This window comes from Alosa pseudoharengus, unplaced genomic scaffold, assembly GCF_046254945.1.
Source record: "Alosa pseudoharengus isolate Yale_2024_CS ecotype anadromous, Long Island Sound unplaced genomic scaffold, YU_APseudo_1.1 YU_APseudo_1.1_scf_1, whole genome shotgun sequence".
NCBI classification, from domain to species: Eukaryota; Metazoa; Chordata; class Actinopteri; order Clupeiformes; family Clupeidae; genus Alosa; species Alosa pseudoharengus.
Genome location: NW_027468564.1, coordinates 59,911,350 through 59,925,932, shown reverse-complemented (window position 1 = coordinate 59,925,932; position 14,583 = coordinate 59,911,350). Strand labels below are relative to the sequence as shown.

Below are 14,583 nucleotides of genomic sequence, written 5' to 3'. Positions count from 1 at the left end.
GCCTTTGCTAGCTTCTTCAAACTTTGGTAACTCAGCTGGGTGATGTGCGGCGTGCAAGTCCATTTGACGAGCATAAAATTGGCATATCTCAGACTGACCAGCCGGTCGCCAGTCATGAGCATGAATCGGCCAATTCCGGTCTCCAGCCGATCAATCTGTGCATCTCTAGTAATTCATTTATTTCAATAGGGACAGTACACAAGGAACATTAATAGATGCATTGTGCCAGGTTGTAGCAAATATTGCTAATTTCCAGTTCTAACTCAACACCCTCTCTCTCCCATTTTCCCCCAGTCCGAAACGCATTGGTTGTTGTTGGTGCAACTGTTATGGTCTTTTCACTAGAGTCTTCTGATCAACACTATTTTACTCTCACTGGGAAAACCTCAAAGGGTCTCCCACCATTTAGGCCTCCAGCCTTCTCTGAAATCACGCCAAATGGGACAATAGTATCTTTCAGTGACATTGTGCTGGTAAGTGAGGTCAATGAGCTGAATGTTGATAATCATGTGAGGTGTAAATTGATTTGCCATTTACAGTAAGTTGTAAGTTATTGGATTTCTGATTTGTTTTACATCACATGTCTGAACAGGATCTTGGTGGGGGTTTGGCTATTATACCTCTGATGGGTCTGTTGGAAAGTATTGCAATTGCTAAAGCCTTTGGTAAGAGATGCTAGCACAATTCCCATGGTCACATTTTTGAAACAAAACTATAGTTGTGCTCATAAGTTTACATACCCTGTACATACACATGCTAAAATTGACTAAAAAGAGGAATTAAAAATCATCTTTTGGAAATTCATCTTAATGCCTTAATTAACAAAATGAAGAATCCAACCTATAAGGACACCAATCATGAGATATGATGAAGGGTATGTCATGATGTGAGGCTATTTTAATTCCAAAGGCCAAGGGAACTTTATCAGGATGCATAGTATCCTGGATCCATTAAATAACTGGTCTTTAAAAATAAAAATCTGTCTGCCTGCATTATGTCAAGGTTGTTGGAATGTTTTTGCCATGGTAATGCAATGATATTGCAAGGTTATTTGCAACATTATTATGTATTTATTACAAAGTTCTTGGGACGTTTTTGCCATGTTATTGGTATGAAATTGCAACGTTATTTTATACTTACTACTATGCTGTTGCCATTGTTTTGCCATGTTATTGCAATGATATTGGAAGGTTATTTGAAACAATGGCCCATACTTATTTCAAGGTTCTTGGGATGTTTTTGCCATGTTATCGCAATAAAAAATGTGCAGATAACAATGAAGAATGTATACTTTGATTTCAAACATCTTACATAGGTGTAGTGACATGCATAATGTTATTTCAAACATAGCTTGCATTGATGTAATGAGCATTTACAACTGGACACATTGAAGCACGTATAATGTTATTTCAATCTTATCTTGCATTGATGTGGTAAGCAGTTAAAACTGGACAAAATGAAACATGTTTAATGTTATTTCAAACATTTGATCTGTCGTGAGTTCTTAGAGCAGGTCACAATGAAGAATGTATGATTTTATATCAAACATTTATGGTGTCGTGAGTAGGTCTTAATGAAGAATGTATAATGTCATTTCAAACATATATTACAGTGGTATAAGTGAGCATTTATAACTGGACAAAATGAAACATATATAATATTATTTCAAACATGTTTGGTGCCGTGAGTAGTTTGAACAGATAACAATGTAGATTGAATAATTTTTTTTCTTGAAATGCTCACTACACTAATGTTAGTTCCCTCATTTTGTTAATTAAGGCATTAAGATCAATTTCCTAAAAGATTTTTTATTACTCTTTTTAGTCAACTTTAGCATGAGAACGTTAGAGAAGCGCGGATGGGCTATTATTTCAACCGTAACCGCATAGCAAAACTTATCATCCATCCGCACCAACGTTTTTTGACCAATTTTCAAAACCGCACCCACTCGCCATCCGCTGGTTGTTTTAATGTATATGGGTGATGCGAGGCTAGAAAGCTCTTGCCTGTTCTAGAAAGACTGATACAATGCAGCAAATATATTAAAAGGTTAAAGTCCTACATTGGCTATGTTGTAGCCTATCCCCAGAATATCAGCAGCAAACTCAGTCTCAGTCTCCAAATAAAACGCACATCGGCCTGTAGCCTACAATTTTATCATTGTAATAAAAAACGCAATTTGGCACATAATTTCAACATGCTGCTATTTAGCCTACTAATTAATGCCTATTGTACTTTATTTTTTGAAAAAAGAAACAAATCCTTAATAAAATAACAAGTCATTCACATTATAGGCTACTTTACGCAATGTCATGTCAGGGTGACACTATGACAAGCCTGTTCTGAAGAAGACTCCCATTCATTTTGACTGTATGGGAAGAGAGTGCGTCTTTTTCAGACAGACAGCGCAATTCATTTTATACCAGCAGGCCGATCGGACAAACTATGGCGCCTCGATATTAAAGAAATGCAGACTCTATTCATTCCGAAAGTCTACCGCACAGCAGTGCAACGTGCATGTTCACATTTTTAGTAACAACCGCCAAACTTGCTTTCTTGCCTTACACATCTAAGTTTTCCGACTATTTTTCTTACCTTCTTTTTTCCGCTGTGGATGTTACTGAGCTTGTAGAAGTTTTAGCTCTTACGTTCTGAACATCTCGCACTGCCATTGCCCGATGTCAGTTCTGAGTCATATCACTCCATAATCTGTCTCTCTTTTAAATGCCTATTCCCTGAATGGTAGGCTACAATGACTATGTGTTTTATATATAATATCGAAACAAAATAACCCAGTCAATCTCATCTACAAGATGTTTAGGCCTCCTCCAATACTGACAGCTGGGCTCATAGGTTGCAGATTTGCTTAGTGGCCTACCAAGGCTCTGCAACGAGACGCGACATGGGAGATGAATCATCGGTCAACTTGCACTGTAGCCTATTCTACTTTCTTATTGCAAACTGGTGTGTGTGTGTGTGGTGTGTGTGTGTGTGTGTGTGTGTGTGTGTGTGTGTGTGTGTGTGTGTGTGTGTGTGTGTGTGTGTGTGTGTGCGTGCGTGCGTGCGTGCGTGCGTGCGTGCGTGCGTGCGTGCGTGCGTGCGTGCGTGCGTGCGTGCGTGCGTGCGTGCGTGCGTGCGTGCGTGCGTGCGTGCGTGCGTGCGTGCGTGCGTGCGTGCGTGCGTGCGTGCGTGCGGTTGCTCAGTGAAACATCGGAATACACCAATTCCGCAACACCGTCTCTGATAGATTAACAAAGCAGCATGCATAGAAGCAACTAGGCCAAACTGCCTGATGAAAATTTGACTATTTCAAAGTGTACTCGTTTTTTTCGGATGTAGGTAACACTTTAACAATGTATAGGCTATATTTTTTTAATTTGATTGGTTCAACCGCCACCCGCCCGAATTTAATTAAAATATTATATTTCTTCACGTCATCCGCCCGATCCGCGTTTTAACCGCAGAGTCCGCAGCTGTAACCGCGAACCGCGCATCTCTAGTGTACGTACAGGGTATGTAAACTTATGAGTACAACTATACATATAATTGTGCAAATGCTTTTTTATACATAACAGTTTTGCATAATTTTCAGGAAGTCAAAATAACTACCGTATTGATCCAAATCAAGAATTTTTTGCCATTGGTATGTCTGCTAATCATCTTCTCACCACATTTCCCATCATTGAAAGGCAAGCTGTTGGTGGATGATGAATCTATCTTATACATCTGTCTCGACAGGGATCACCAACATCATAGGCTCTTTTGTTTCAGCATATCCTGTCACTGGGAGTTTTGGAAGGTATGTGAATAGGCGTTTCTCAACTTATAGTATTAAGTTTTTCTTTTATTGCTTTTATTGTTGTTAATAGCTATTTTTTTGTTCTTATCATATTTGTTGTACTTTAGAAGCCAAACGTGTTATGTGGTCCTGTTTTGTTCCTTACATCTCAAAGATATGGGACTACTGACTTTTGTAGCATTGTGTAGAACTGTGTAGTTTGTAATCAATTCAATTGTAATTATTTGTAGTGCCATTAGATATCTTAAGTCAGGACCCAAGGCCTGAACACCCTATAACCAAGTCATAGGGCATAGGGTGACAATGCCAAGAAAGAAATCACTTCCTACCAGGATTAATTAATTACAGAAATAATAATGCGTTAAAAAATTTAACGCTGATTAATCGCATTTCATAGTGACATTTGAACCAGTGCAGTCTGGCCATCGTGACTGAAGGAGGCAGACGAGAAAGCACTGCTTTGATTGAAACATTTAGCCTAGGCCTACGTTTTAAAAAGAACGCCCAGACCAATACTGTTGACAGGAGCATCAATCTACTATTTCTGCAGTAAGGAATTTCCGTTGCCTACCATAGGAGTTTGTCAAGTCTGAAGTAGCACCTCAATGCAAAACAATCCCGAGTTAGGCCTATGAGTTAGCACACTGATGATAATAATGCTAGCTGCCAGCCTTGTCAAAGTTAACTTTGCTAACGTTTTGCTGAACCTATCCTATGACCGACTAACTAACTAACCGACAAACTCCCTTAATAAATTGACTACATTTGTTGCACACTTGAAACAAAATGTCTTCAAAAGTATGTAGAAGGTGGTTACATTTATTTCTATTCCAACAACTTCACACATTACATTTCCGTTTGCAGGCTATGCTGCTTTAATTTTTTTGTTCCTACTATTTTATTTTTTTAGTTTATTTTCTTGAACTGCTATTTTTTATCCTGGACTGCCACCTACTGGATAGAAAAGGCAACAACCTAGTAATTATGTGAATAAAAATCTACATGTTTGAATGGCCAAAAAAAGGATAAATCATATGTGGTATTCCACACATTACCTTGGTGTTAGGGTAGCCTACTCTGCACATGTCATTGACAGTGAGTGGTAACTTCATGCAAAAAATCTGACACCAGGCACTATGCTGATGCCTGACCTATAAGGGAAAATTATAATAAAAGCGAGACATGTTGAACTTTAGTCTATAATGTTGGTTTGGCTGTTCATTGATTTACTCATCTGCCAAACATGTTTTCTAAGATATGTTCATAGAAATAATGAATGCATGCTATTAATTTAGATTAATTAATCAATCACAGAGTATGTAATTAATTCGATAATTTTTTTAATCACAGTTTATTAGTAATACACTTTACATTCTTATCTAGTAACTAGTTATGTCATTACTTAGTATGTGGTTACCAAGTGATGGTATTAACATTGACTATAGTAAGGTCAAAAGCCACCCGAAAAACTGTATAGAGAGCCCCTTCTACTTCCGGTCCATGGGACCTATCTTTCAAAAAATTATGAACGGGAGTTAATGGAGAGATAACAATTATTTTTTGGTCCAGTTTGAATTGTGCCACAAATTTCACATATGATGTGTGTGAATTTAAAAGATAATTTTTCACGTCAAGAAAGTACTGTTGTTCGATAGACTTCAAAAGTTATGTTGGTTTTGTGCGAATCCACTCAGTGGACTACATCTCTCGTCTCGAACGATGTACGTCACCAACGTAATGAAACGATAAGAGCTGTTATGCTAGTTAACGGTTGCATCTTGCTGCCTGCTATGTCATTTAACAGTATGTAATGTACAGTCTATGGACGAATACAACTTACCTGATGTGTTTAATCCTCTGACTCATGGTATTTTCTTCGGCAAGGAAAGCCCAATTAAGACCTGTTGCTGGTATGCTTGTACAATCTAGTGTGGCTGTGAATGAGCTAAAGTCACTAGCGCGACTGATGGGTTTGTAGTCGTTGGAATTACGATCTTTCACAATGTTGTAATTCAATAGTTACGAAACAAACTGCAAATGTCTTTACATGAAAAATTGTCTTTAAAATTGACAAACATCATATGGGTAATTCAAGGCACAAGTCAACCGGGACCAGAAAATTATTTATTTTTCGCCATAGACTGCCGTTCAAATTTTTTTGAAAGATAGGTCCCATGGAGGCAAACGGAAGGGGTGGGACTTCACCACTCTATACTGTATGTTGTACAGGCTTTGGTGTGTCTTGTTTTAGCCAATAGAATGGTGAAGTCCCGCCCCTTCCGTTTGCCTCCATGGGACCTATCTTTCAAAAAAATTTGAACGGCAGTCTATATCGAAAAAGAAATTATTTTCTGGTCCCGGTTGACTTGTGCCTTCAATTATCCATATGATGTTTGTCAATTTTAAAGACAATTTTTCATGTAAAGACATTTGCAGTTTGTTTCGTAACTATTGAATTACAACATTGTGAAAGTAATTCCAAGACTACAAACCCATCAGTCGCGCTAGTGACGTTAGCTCATTCACAGCCATACTAGATTGTATAGTGGTGCATTCAGAGCACCTCGGAATGACAAGGACCGCCCCCATGGCTACTTTGTTTTTCCGACAGCAGGTGTTCAAGTGCTTTGCCATCGAATGTGTGACAAACACGGATGCCACAACAAAGGGTAAAACATACACTCACTAATCCTAAACAAACAACTGTATTTGCTTGAAATATAGTGTAAGATGCTCATGAAAGAAAGATATTATGCAGCTTTTCAAGTGATAAAAAGGGCAAATTCCTAAGTTCACATTAAAACTGTTGGACATGAAAGGCCACATGGACTACAAACGAACTACAACGTGACGACAAAAGTGATGATGAGCCCCTAACTGGGCAACTCTGTTAGCAAAATCTAGCCCCAGTTTCCGACCTCTGACTTACACATTAAGTGACGTGAATGACGCGGAATGATGATGTTTTCACTCGGAGAAAGGTTTTTCCGAAGCCCATGAACGCTAGGCAAGCATACCAGCAACAGGTCTTAATTGGGCTTTCCTTGCCGAAGAAAATACCATGAGTCAGAGGATTAAACACATCAGGTAAGTTGTATTCGTCCATAGACTGTACATTACATACTGTTAAGTGACATAGCAGGCAGCAAGATGCAACCGTTAACTAGCATAACAGCTCTTATCGTTTCATTATGTTGGTGACGTACATCGTTCGAGACGAGAGATGTAGTCCACTCTTTCTTTTACTGTCTATGAGTCTATGGAACCATGTGTGTGTGTGTTTGTGTGCGTATCTGTTATGTAATCCTTTTTCCCTTCTTGCAGGACTGCAGTTAACTCTCAGACAGGGGTGTGTACACCAGCAGGCGGTGTCATTACAGGTACATAAATTGTGTGATTGACACCTGATTTACACCTGATTGACACCACAATTTTACTAAATAAAAAAAAAAAAAAACGTATATGCATTGCAGTTTGTTTGTGGAAAGGAGTTGTTGCCTTATCTTACTATGCACGCAGAATTACAGGCCAGTCCCGGCCCTGTCACTGCAAGCGTCTCATGCTTGATCACCCTCAAGCACACTGGATTTTTTAATTTAATTTATATAGTATATTTAGTATTTCATTTTGTTAGTTTTTCTTATCTTCTACTGTCTCTATTGTACAGTGGAGTTTTGTTATATGTATATACTTATATTTACCCTTTCTGCTGTAAGTGTGTGATGTCTGTATGCTACTGATACCTTATCTATCTCTATCTATCTATCTATCTATCTATGTATCTATCTATCCTTCACGATTCCAATGACCTCACAGCAAACTATTCATTTGTAGATGTAGCAAAGGAAGAGAGCACTTGTTTATTGACAGATATTTTTTGCAATTCTTCTGTTTAATAGGTGTGATTGTGCTGCTTTCTCTGGCCTATCTCATGCCAGTTTTCTACTACATTCCTAAAGCATCTCTAGCTGCTGTCATCATATGTGCTGTCACACCATTTGTTGACTACCACCAGGTGATACAACTGTGGAGGGTCCGAAGTGAGTGCTTTTTTTACTTTTTATATAGATAAAGTGGACAAGTAATGCATATAAGGGTTGCTTATTGACTGGTTTAAAATATTTGAGAGCATGTCTGTTTAGAGTATCCTCTGCATAATACCATTTACTTTTGACTAGAACTAGATCTGCTACCTTTTATGGTAACTTTTTTGGTGAGCCTTTGGGAGATCCAGTATGGCATAGTAGCAGGTATCCTGGTGTCAGGAGCTATGTTGCTATATCATGAAGCCAGACCCAAAATAAAGGTGTGTTTGAAGGTGACGGAAAATTATAAATATATACACAGCCCACACAGCTTTTAAAGATTCACTGTTGCTCTTTCTCTCCTCATTGTCAAGGTTACTGACCATGGCTTTCTGCTGATGGAGCTGGACAGTGGGATTAGCTTTCCAGCCACAGAGCACTTAAGTCATGTGATCTACAACAATGCACTTCAGGGTAAAATGAAGGACACATATACTGTAGTGTAATTACAGTAACATATATTGGTCAGACAAACTTCCACTGTAGCAAAATATCCAGCAGTTTACTTTTTATGGTGGGAGTATGGACAAGAAAATTGGTAGTAATATTATCCTGTTATTACTAGCTAGTAGCGCTATTTATACGTAAGATAATAATAAGATACACTTTATTGTCCCCAAAGGGAAATTTGTCTTGGACTCCAGAGATTTTAGATTTAGAATTTAGTCATTAATGTTTATGAAATATTCTATTCTATTCTTTAGGAGTGACTTTTTTGCCAGCCATTCCAGAATCTCACTAAACAGAGCTTGGATTTACATTTACTACTATTCAGTCATAGAGTTAAAATAAATACCACTATTTGTTTTGGAATGCCACATTTACAATGTCTGTGGAACTGGAAAGTCTATGAATCCATGAAGCTAATCTTTTGTACTTTGTCTTCTCAATGTCTTAGTGTCCCCTCCTCGTTCTGTGGTGTTGAACTGTCAGCATGTCAGCAGAATTGATTTTACCGTGGTGAATGAACTCAGGAACCTGCTCAAACAATTCAGACTTCAAAATGTCACTCTGATCTTCTCGGGATTAAAGGTATCTAACCAATTTGAGGTTGTGTGGAAATTCTAAATGGCAATATGATGAAAAAATTGCACTCCCAAATCATTGGCAAGGTGAGAATGAGAATGGTAATATGATGAAAACATTTAGGGGCCTATCATGACAGTCTAAAGCGCATCGTCACTAGTCAAAAGCTTATTCAAATTTAGTAGGATGTGTCCAGTCCACATTGGGAGGGTTTTCGTTATCAAACGTCGAGTGCATGGCGCAACAAGGTGTACCTAGGTTTCTTAATCAGTCATGGGTGTTATTGGGGCGTAACATCATTTAAATCAATGAGAATGACATCTGTCATTCCCTTTAACAGCGCAAAGCGCCACGTCAAAGAATGCATCGTTATTTTGACAGTCAACAGTGCATTTGAAGGAGTCTGCTTACGAGACCGTATGGAACAGTCATTCCACTAAACCATGCTTTACTAAAACCTAGCATAGCCTTTACGCATTTGCACTCGTCTATTATTTGAACTCATTGGCAAAGTGTCAGTCAACAACAAGGCAGTTACGCAACAAGGTAAGTTACTTCCACTATTGGCTGAGAATGGGTTACCATCGAAAACATAGGCTGGAAAAAACAACACTTACCCTAATATTTTTCAAATGACTGAATAAAACAACATTTATCCTGCAGAGGAGTTGCTTATATCTCATGATGGTGCGTCTTCAGCTGTGCTCTCGCCTAATCACTTTTAACCGTCATTACCAATTTGCAAATGCATTGTGGGATGTATTTCGTAATATCTTTATTCTAATTATGTTTCCCATTGTAGCCTAATCGTGTACTTTCTAATGTTTTGCATGGATGTGCGGATTGCGCGCTGGTACGTTGGTGCGTTGTGCACCTGCCAATATGACTATTAAAATAACATATAACCAACTCACCATAGACTTCTGACCAGGTTTCTCTTGGTCATTGGCGTAATGCGTTTTAGGTGGTGTACAATAACGATTTTTAGACAATGCGCTAGGCCCCTCCCTAGGTTGTTAATTACCACACCCCTCGGTGCATTGTTTAAAAAATAGACGTGCAAAAACAGAAAATAAACTGTGGGCCGGGTGGAAAACAAGTTTTACGCCATGCGCCAGGGTGCAAGATAGGGGCCTTAATTGCAATATGGTGAAGAGTCAGGGCCGTAGTCACCATAGACATTAATATTTAGATATGACAAAATATCCCCCCCAATATATAGACACAGAAAAATAAATAAACAAATAAACGCCTCCGTAGCACTATTGAGAAGCCGTTGCTCTGCCGAGCACATGAAGAATTGAGGGGCAGCCGTGGCCTACTGGTTAGGGGTTCAGGCTTGTAACCGAAGGGTTGCCGGTTCTATCCCCAACCAGTAGGAAAAATGTGGGTGGGGAAAGTGGAAAGTACTGCTCTCCTATGCCTACATCCACGGCGGAAGTGCCCTTGAGCAAGGCACTTACTGTAACCCCTCACTGCTCCCTGAGCGCCGCTGTAGCAGGCAGCTCACTGCTCCGGGTTAGTGTGTGCTTCACCTCACTGTGTGTTCACTGTGTGCTGTGTGTGTTTTACTAATTCACGGATTGGGATAAATGCAGAGACTAGTGTTGTCACGATACCAAAATTATGACTTCGATACGATACCTGCCATAAATATCACGATGCTCGATACTGAAGCGATACTACGGCGAAATCCTAAGATATCTGGAAAAGAAAGGACTCATACCTCCTCCAAGTGTATTGAGTTATTTGTGTTGAATTCGGTGCACTTTTGTAGTGTGCAGGTCAATTCTGGGTTCTAAACTTCTAAACTTCCTACATAATTATTATTTTTTATAGTCAGTAAAATAGTAGGCCTACTTTGTGTGATTAAGTCCTTTATTGTTTGTTATAGTTCATTTGTTGTGTTGTGTTTTGGCAATAAAGTAGCTTTAAATAGCCAAACTAGGCTAGATCAAGGTCAGGGTTGAAATTACTGCATGCAAATCACTGAATGCTATGCCTAATCTTTAGGCCATCTGATGTACAGTATAGGCTACCCTAGGCCTTCCCGTGTTCATTGGATTTCTTTGACAGTTGCAAAGGGAAAAATGTGAGGATAGTCGTTCCAACCACTCAGGTCTTCGTCAGATAGGCCTACACCATTACCTGTTGCAATATATCTGTGTGCATTACATTACGTCTATTTCTTTGATAACATGATTTGCTACCACGTAACAATAAGCCGCTATTATGATGGTAATATGCTGTGGGCTTTAATTAGCGCATTTCGGGTAGCCTATCGGCCTATCCTACATCTGGGCAATAATTATTGAACAAATTGCAGTCTACATGCCATGACAAATATTACCAGTAGTACTGACTGAACATGAAATAGATTGTTTGGTAGTGTTGGTAATGTTATTCTGGCGTGAACATTGCGCTTTCATCACGTTAGCACCCTATGATTACAGCTCGTTATGTCTCGTCAAAATGATTACAGCTCGTTATGTCTCGTTATACTGCTTTTAAATTACTTTGAGACATATTTTACAAACGGGCCTCTGTGTACCTGATGGCTTGCCTTCACTATTCGCGATGTATCCAAAATAGTTTCAGATTTCACATCACCTTTTGTTTTATCCACAAGGCCGAGGACTGTCGGCAAAGAACTATGTTGACGTTGCTGCGCACTCACTCACTCAGAGCTGCCTGCTTGACACACCCACTTGCCTAGATGCGTGCAAGGAGCAGTGAGAGCAGCAGTTCACACAAACACAGAACGTTATTATTTTAATAAAGTATCGATTCTAAAAACGTCGGAAATCGTTTTTTGCGTAAAGGCATCGTGATACCTTTTTAGTATCGATACACCGTGCAACACTAGCAGAGACCAAATTTCCCTCACGAGATCAAAAGAGTATATATACTTATACTTACTTAAACGCTATACTACAGGAAACCAACAAGCACCACCATCTTAAATGTAATCAAACGTAAATAATGCACAGTTTAGTAACATAGTGATGGTTCCAGGAAAAGTAGGCTACACCCCTGAGTGGTTTGTCCTGGGTTTTTCGTTAATAGCGTGCGCTATCAAAAGCTTCCATTTACTGCACCATAGGCTTGTCAACAATATTGCAAAAGCTACCGGTACAATTCTCACAAAACTTGTTAGTAAGGTGTAGCACAGGCTAAGGAAACCCCATTCATTTTTGGAGCCGATCAGACTCAAAGGGAACTTTGAAGCATTTTCCATATTGTAGCCTATTTTCTCACAATGATAGAGAAAATGACCATAAACACATTCAAAAAGGAGGCATGTCTCATGCAGTCTAATGACACAGGATTATTTTTAGAGTTGGTTCGAGGTGAGGAAATCAGAGCAGGTCTACTCTAAGCAATAACAAAATGCAAGCATGTATAATGTTAAATGTGGGCTATGCCCTCCCAGAATTGTCACACGTGACTGCCAGGTTTAATGGTTTCGCTTTCGATGTTTTTTGCCCCTCAGTTTACCTATCATAGATTGTGGTGGATGCAATTGAAGATTAACGGTCAATTGAAAATTAACAGTCAAATTGAAGATTAACGGTCAAATTTTGGAAAATCTGTTGTCACATTCATCTAAAATGTATCGCAAGAAGATAACACACATATTTTATCGACCATTCGCAATTGTGCTTTGTCAAATTTCGGCAAATATCGCTTTTAATACTTCATTGGGGGATTTAGTTGACCACTATAATGACTGCATGTCTACAGCACTTGACAGACTTGCTCCTATGAAGACGCAAACTGTTTCATTTGTGCACTCCGCTCCTTGGTTTACACCTGAACTTCGGCATATGAAATCCTTGGGCCGACGCCTGGAGCGGCTGTCAAAAAAGACTGGTCTTAATGTACACAAAGACATGTATTCTGAACACCTGCATCAGTATAAAAATGCACTCTGTGTTGCAAAAACATCATACTATGCAAAGATAATCAGTGAAGGACAAGGAAACACCAGGGCTCTCTTTTCTACTGTTAATGGTCTCCTTAAGCCACCTGATAACATCACCCACCAGGAACTCTCTGATGAACGCTGCTCAGCCTTCCTTAACTTTTTCAATACCAAAATTGAGGCAATCCACCAACAACTAGAATGTTCTATTAACTCAGTTGAAACAATCATACTCACTGAGCACTCTGGGCTCACCTTCCATCAATGAACTCCGTGAATTCAGTCTCCCTGCTGAAAGTACCATCTGTGGCCTCATCAAAAAGTGCAATTCCTCCACCTGTCAGCTGGACCCTCTTCCAACAAGCCTGGTTAAGAGCTGCCTGCCATCTATTGCTCCGATGATTACATCAATATTTCACACCTCTCTTCTCTCTGACACTGTACCACCATCCTTTAAAACTGCTATTGTCAGACCAACACTGAAAAAACCTAGATTGGATTCTGACAACTTCAACAATTACAGGCCTATTTCCAACTTGCCTTTTCTCTCCAAAGTTCTTGAGAAGATAGTGGCAACTCAACTCCAGGATCACCTGAAGGACAATGAACTCTTCGAGCCATTCCAGTCTGGATTTCGTCCTATGCACAGTACTGAAACGGCCATGATTAAGATTACTAATGACCTCCTCTGTGCGGCTGATGATGGACTTATTTCCATTCTGATTCTCCTTGATCTCAGTGCAGCCTTTGACACCATCTCCCACCATCTTCTCCTGGAACGTTTAGCCAATATCGGAGTGCGGGGCAGTGTTCACCAGTGGTTCACCTCCTATCTGTCTGGAAGGACACAGTTTGTACAAATACAGAGTTGCAAGTCTGAGAGCAGTGCTGTGACAAGAGGGGTACCCCAGGGGTCTGTGTTGGGCCCTCTGTTGTTTATTATCTACCTCCTCCCACTTGGCACTTCAATTTCCTGCTATGCTGATGACACCCAGCTCTACTTATCTACAAAACCCACTGCCACTCTTCCTCCAGCTGCAATTACTGCCTGCCTGCATGACATACACTTGTGGATGACACAAAACTACCTGAAGCTGAATAGCAGTAAGACTGAGCTCTTAGTGGTTGGCTCCAAATCAGCTAAGATGGAACCTTTCACCCTTTGTATAGATGGCAGCACCATCCCTTGCTCCAACCAGGTCAAGAGCCTTGGTGTCATACTGGACAACACACTTTCATTTAGTGCGCACATAAACAGTATGTCTCGAAGTGCTTTTTTCCATCTAAGGAACATTGCACGGCTTCGCCCAGCGCTCACCCAGCAGAGTGCAGAAGTCCTTGTAAATGCGTATGTGACATCCCGCCTTGACTACTGTAATTCCATCTTGTCCGGAATCCCTAACCAGCTACTCCATCGGCTCCAACTAATTCAGAATTCTGCAGCAAGGATTATTCTAGGCTCCAAATCCACTAGTCATGTAACACCATTACTGATGCAACTGCATTGGCTTCCAGTTGCCTACAGAATACATTTCAAAGTCCTACTCCTGGCATACAAGGCCCTACACAATTATACCCCCACCTACCTCCGAGAAGTCTACACTCCTGCCCGCTCACTGAGATCCTCCTCAGCAGGCCTACTGCATGTCCCTAATGTGAACCTCAGCACCCAGGGAGAGAGGGCTTTCAGTTACATAGCCCCCAAGCTGTGGAATTCACTGCCAGACTACATGAGACATTGTGACTCA

General features: G+C 40.0%; 1 protein-coding gene across 1 annotated transcript in view; it reads left to right on the top strand.

The window, feature by feature from the left end:
• slc26a11 (solute carrier family 26 member 11) overlaps positions 1–14,583 on the top strand; it is a 54,410-nt gene that overhangs the window by 37,952 nt on the left and 1,875 nt on the right. Inside the window, exons 7-15 of the mRNA XM_076295931.1 lie at positions 295–473; positions 593–665; positions 3,593–3,643; positions 3,739–3,799; positions 7,124–7,179; positions 7,699–7,839; positions 7,978–8,105; positions 8,199–8,298; positions 8,783–8,916. Of these exons, the coding sequence (XP_076152046.1) occupies positions 295–473; positions 593–665; positions 3,593–3,643; positions 3,739–3,799; positions 7,124–7,179; positions 7,699–7,839; positions 7,978–8,105; positions 8,199–8,298; positions 8,783–8,916 (923 nt within the window). The remainder of the gene's footprint in view (positions 1–294; positions 474–592; positions 666–3,592; positions 3,644–3,738; positions 3,800–7,123; positions 7,180–7,698; positions 7,840–7,977; positions 8,106–8,198; positions 8,299–8,782; positions 8,917–14,583) is intronic.